Below are 5,524 nucleotides of genomic sequence, written 5' to 3'. Positions count from 1 at the left end.
CCCCCAAAAAAGAAAAAAAAAACTGCAGGACAAAAAGAGAAAGCGAAAGAGAGAAAGGAGCGCTCACCATGGTGTGGAGAATAGCAGCGACTCATGCCCTCGTCACCTTCTGGTTTGGGGGTCTTGTCTTCACACCTCTAGTTCCATCTCACATGGTGACAGTTCACATGAAATGTGGCCTTTCCCTAATCCCCACAACCCCATTGCACATAGCCACACAAGGTAAAATAAATAGGCTTTAATGGTGTAATAAATAGGCTTTAGTGATATAATAAATAGGCTGGGGCACGAGACAGACAACAGGTTTATGTTCAGCAAAGCAAACAATCTCTCTTTGCCCCCACCAACTCTATGGGGCCTCTCTGGTCTCATCAGCCCTTAAGTCACCCATGCCTGCCACCCTGCTGGTGCTTATCTCTTTCCCATTTGTCTCTGTTCCCTATTCTTCCGTCTCTGTCCAGAGCAAGTCGTCTTCTCTGCCATCTTCTGTCACAGAGCAGCGCAAACCTAACTCCAGTTTAGCCTCCTGGCTCAAGGTCATATCTCCCGAAAGATATTTTCCCAAACAGAGAATTTTCTCTGCCTACCCCTGAGGGGTTAGACTTTTACAGTTTTTTTTTTTGGCTGGGGCTGTGTTTGAACTTGCTACCTCCGGCATATGGGGGCCAGCGCCCTACTCCTTTGAGCCACAGGCGCCGCCCGAGCTTAGACTTTTAAAAAGTAAACTGGCCAGTTGCACAAGAGCAGTTCTGCCTCCTGGGCCTTGGGGTCTTTGTCCCAGGGGAGCTGTAGTGATGGCTGCCCCACCTTCTCTTCCCTTTGCTTTGGAAACAGCATCTTGCCTGCCTTTGTGGGTTGCTTCCTGTCAACCCCAGCTTGTCTGTTGCTGATATCGGTGGCACAGGGTGGCTGGAGCTGATAACCTCCTCCAAAGTTCACATCCACCAGTTCTTCCTGTCCTTTGGACCGCCCCATGCAGCTGCTTGGGGCCTGAGTTCCAGCCTCTGGTTCTCTTCTGGTGACCAGGGTCAGTGGCTGCACAGTGATCTGACTATTACAGAGATTTGGAAGCTCAAGGCCACGGGCCAAATTCTTACCAAAAATTTTCCGGCACCCACACCATTCTGTGTGACCCACTATTGCAGTAAGGCTTAACCTTGTCCGAAGACAGATATGGCCCTTTGCTCTCAGCTCCTAGGAGGTCATCTCAAATCCTTTAGCACATCCTGTCTGTTAGTTTACCTGGGGGATTTGGGCCACTCTGGGTGGTCTATGCTAATGATATAATTTTTGGTGGGGACCTTGGGCCACATGGTGTATCAGCTGTGTGGAAGGTCAGTCATGTAGCAGATGCCCAATAAAAACTTTGGACACTAAGCTCTTGGGTGAGAGGTTCTGACTGGGAACACTTCTTGCGTGTTGTTATACATCATTGCTGGATGAATTAAGTCACAATTTCCATGTGACTCCACTGGGAAGGGACAACTGGAAGCTGGTGCCTGGTCTCTCTTGGGCCTTGGCCTATGTGTCTTGTCTCTTTGCTGATCTTAATCTCTATTCCTTCATTGTAATAAACCGAGTTCTAGGAATCCTTCTTGTGAATGATGGAAGCTGAGGGTGGCCTTGGAGACCCCTCAGCTTGCACCTGCCCACCTTGTTGTGATGCCTGGCATGGTGGAGGGTGGCCAGTCTCTTTGGTGGGGGGATGTTCATCCATTGGGTTGGGATCCAGCCAGGGAGACAGGTGTCTTTGTCAGCTGGAGCCTTTATCTGCCTTTGGTTCTGATGTTGTCATCGTGTACTCTCTCTGTGTATCCTGGGGAAAGCCGGCTTCAGTGTTCACAGCTGAGTAGGAGGCAGTCTACAGAGGGTATTCACATGTTAGTCTTGGGGTCCTTTTCAACAAAATCAGCCAAAACTTTCCCACTGAAGCCCAACATGCAGAGTGCTGCAGCCCAGTCTGCCCCTCCCTGGAAACCAGGGCAGGGCTTCTCAAGGTGTGGCCAAGGGCATCAGGGAGTGGGATTTGCAGGGAGACACACTAATATGCACACCCCCAGCCCCCAGCACAAGCCCACCAGCCCAGGCTCTCAGCAGGCCGTGTTTGCAAGCTCCCCAGGGGATGCTGCCCAGCCGGAGGGGTTGGGAAATGGAAGACAAGACCCCAGCTCCTGATGCCAGGACGGTCTGTGGCGTGTGCACACCCCACATCCTCCTCAGCACCACTTACCCCGTTAGCCGAGGGGCTGCCACGCTTCCAACCTGGGGAAACAGGAAGAGAATTTGTCAGGTAGGAATGGCAATGCTGGGAAGCTTGGGAAGAGGACATGTGTGGGTGTTAGGACCCCTAAAATTCTAAGTCCTGCCTCTGCTATTACATGGGGGCACCGCTTCCCTCGGTGGTTTGTACATTTGTCAGACAGGGGTTGTGTGCATGCTCTTTAAGGATCCGGTCATCCAGTTATTCATCTGGATGAATTAAATCCAAGTAAGTATTTATTGAGCATGGGCTCTGGGTGGGTTCAAATCTCATCTCTGTCCTTGAAGAGCTGTGTGACCAAGTGACTTAACCAGCGCCTCAGTTTCCACAACTATTGAAGAGGGGTCTATTCAGCAAATCGAAGGTGTGTTCGGCAAGTGGTAAATGTCTACTTTTGTGAACAAAACAGACAAAAATCCCTGTTCTCAAGGAGCTCATGCTCATAATAATGATCATGGTCCTGACAGCAATGACAGTAGCTGGTATATACCCAGCACGTGGCTTACAAGGCGACAAATGCTGCACTAAGTGCTTTACTCATATTATCAGGTACAGTCACCCCCCATACAGATGAGGAAACTGAGTCACAGAGATTAAGCCATTTGCCCAAGATGACCTAATTAATGGGGCGGTAGAGTGAGGGCTCAGAACATCTCATTCTCCCTGGCTGCTGTAATTGGTTCATAGGTGGCCTATGCTGGGCAACGACAGCCAGCCTGGGGGGTTGGGTACAGCTATTGAAAGTGGGGTGTTCTTTGCGTTGGGATTGCTAAAATGGTAGGATGTGAGTCTGTAGCTTCTGAGGGCCATCTTGCTTCTCCAAGGACAGAGCCTGCCTGAGAATAAAGCTAGAATAAAGAAAAGCAGAGACAAGAGTCTTGCTTTGGAGTTGACACATTGACTCAGCAAACAATTTCCTCGAGTGCCTTCTTTGTGCCTGACCTGTTGCTAGGTGGTGCTGGGGACACAGCTGTGACCATGACAGCTCTAGCCCCAGTACACTGGGGGAGACAGATAAGACCCCAGAGTGGGCAAGGCTGGGATGAGAGAGCCCAGAGTGGGTGTTTGGCCCATTTTCGGAGGTCAGGGAGGGCTTCCTGGAGGAGGAGGCATCCAGCTGGGATGTGAGGGGGCAGTTTTCTTTAGTGGTTCAGAAAAAAACTTTGTAGCCAAATACCTGCCTTCTACTCCCCATCAACCACTTTCTAGTTGTGTGACAGGCAGATAACCCCATTGCTCAGAGCAGACACTTCCTCATCTGCAAAACGTGGCTCACAAAAGGACATTTCTTGGGGGCTTGTTAGCATTGAGGGAGGCTGTGCACAGAAAGTGCCTGGCAGGTAGAAAGTGCTCAGCAAAAGGCAGCTCTGCTGATTACAGAGTTTGCTGAATCACTTTGCCAGAAGAACCATGGGAGGCTGCTCCAGGCAGGGAATGGTCTGAGCAAAAATCTGGGGTGTGAAAGCATCGGGCCCTTATTAGAGCAGAAGGGGATCAGGAGCCAGTTCCTGTCACACACCCCTGCCTCCAGGAGTCACTCCTGAGCAAGGAGGTGGGGTTAAGTACTATTCCTCCCGGTCCATGTGGTAGGGGCTCCCATGTCACCCAATTAAAAGCCCAAGTCCATAGGGCTCTTGAGGCCCAATGTGCTCTTCTCCCAACTTCCTAAATATTTGTGAAATGAATCAAAATGAACAAGACTCCCTGGTTTTGTGTCTTCATCTGTTAAATAGGGGAAGCCTCAATGAGGCGTCGGGGTGAGGATTCACTGAGAGGCTTAGCCGAAGGGTTGGCTCAATTAAGGGACCTCTGGTGAGGCTCACTCCTGGCAGATAGGTAGGGGTTTCAAAGAGGAAGGAACTCACAGGTAGATTTGGAGCGACTGAAATAAATAATCGCGCACGGTATGGCCAGTAACGCCATAAATACCACAGTCACGATGAGGATCACATGTAAGTTGCCTGAGTCTGACTGGTCTGGAAGAGAAGATGGAAACAGGTATCTAGGTAAGGAAACTTCTAGAATTTTCATTTCCTGGCAAACATTACCCTTCACTCTTGGAACAGCACCTTGAATTTCCTTTAGGTAGCTACCACTCCACCACGAACCTCTATATTATTCAGGTGGACTCGACCCTGCTCTCTAGTTCCTAGGATAAAACTTTGACTCAGAACAATCAGAACATTTCATTATCCTTGGCTGCTGTGATTGGTTCATAATTGGGCTGTGGCCCAAGTTGGGCCAATGACAGCCAGTTCTGGGACTTTGGCTATAGCTATTGAGAGTGGTGTGTTCTAGCCAGGCATTGTGGTGGGAGCTTGTAGTCCCAGCTACTTGGGAGGCTGAGGCAAGAGAATCACTTAAGCCCAAGAGTTTGTGGTTGCTGTGAGCTGTGATGCTACGGCACTCTACCAAGGGTGACATAGATTCTGTCTCAAAAAAAAAAAGTGATGCATTCTTTCACTTGGGATTTCTAAAGTGGTAGGATGTGACTTTGTAGCTTCTGAGGGCCATCTTGCTTCTCCAAAGACAGAGCCTGCTTGGGAATAAAGCTAGAATAAAGAAAAGCAGAGACGAGATGTTAAAAGAAAAAGTCCCTGGGTTATGTACTGTGTTTCCCCGAAAATAAGGCACTGTCTTATATTTATTTTTTCTCAAGAAGACACACTAGGGCTTATTTTCAGGGGATGTCTTACTCACCGTATGGAAATGCAGGGTGTGGCTATGCAGATATGCTGCACAGCCATGCCCATCACTAGGTCTTATCGGGGTAGGGCTTATATTTAACAAATGCATAGAAATCCTGCTAGGGCTTATTTTTTGGGTAGGTCTTATTTTGGGGGAAACACAGTAGTTGGAGCACCTATATTTTTCACTAGTTTTCTTTTCCTTTTGGCTTAGACTACTTTGCATAGGGCAGCGCCTGTGGCTCAAAGGAGTAGGGCGCCAGCCCCATACACCAGAGGTGGTGGGTTCAAACCCAGCCCTGGTCAAAAGCTGCCAAAAAAAAAAAAAGACTACTTTGCATAATGCTTCTGTAAATTTCAGTTGATAGAATTTGGCCTAATACACTTAGAAAGACTTTTCTGTGCTCCTGGGAAAGAGGTGTCCCATAATTACCCCTGCCTGGGTTTTTCTTTTTTGAGACAAAGTCTCAAAGCTGTCAACCTGGGTAGAGTGCTGTGGCATCACAGCTCACAGCAACCTCCAACTCACAGGCGCCCTAGCCCCTGAACTATAGGTACTGAGCCCCTGCTTGGTTTT

General features: G+C 49.0%; 2 protein-coding genes across 2 annotated transcripts in view; both read right to left on the bottom strand.

Moving 5' to 3' along the window:
- Nucleotides 1-975, bottom strand: part of CEACAM19 (carcinoembryonic antigen related cell adhesion molecule 19) — a 27,065-nt gene extending 26,090 nt beyond the window's left edge. The window contains 1 exon segment of the mRNA XM_023518956.1: nucleotides 808-975. Within this exon segment, the coding sequence (XP_023374724.1) occupies nucleotides 808-975 (168 nt within the window).
- A 1,259-nt stretch (nucleotides 976-2,234) lies between these two features.
- The window catches only part of PVR (poliovirus receptor), a 15,193-nt gene continuing 11,903 nt past the window's right edge, over nucleotides 2,235-5,524 (bottom strand). Inside the window, exons 7-8 of the mRNA XM_012811149.1 lie at nucleotides 4,164-4,236; nucleotides 2,235-2,262 (exon numbers count right to left, since the gene is read on the bottom strand). Of these exons, the coding sequence (XP_012666603.1) occupies nucleotides 2,235-2,262; nucleotides 4,164-4,236 (101 nt within the window). The remainder of the gene's footprint in view (nucleotides 2,263-4,163; nucleotides 4,237-5,524) is intronic.

The sequence above is a fragment of the Otolemur garnettii genome, unplaced genomic scaffold (genome assembly GCF_000181295.1).
Source record: "Otolemur garnettii isolate 467f Iridium unplaced genomic scaffold, OtoGar3 scaffold00152, whole genome shotgun sequence".
NCBI lineage: Eukaryota > Metazoa > Chordata > Mammalia > Primates > Galagidae > Otolemur > Otolemur garnettii.
The sequence above is the reverse complement of the archived record's forward strand: the minus strand, read 5'-3'. Positions and strand labels throughout refer to the sequence as shown.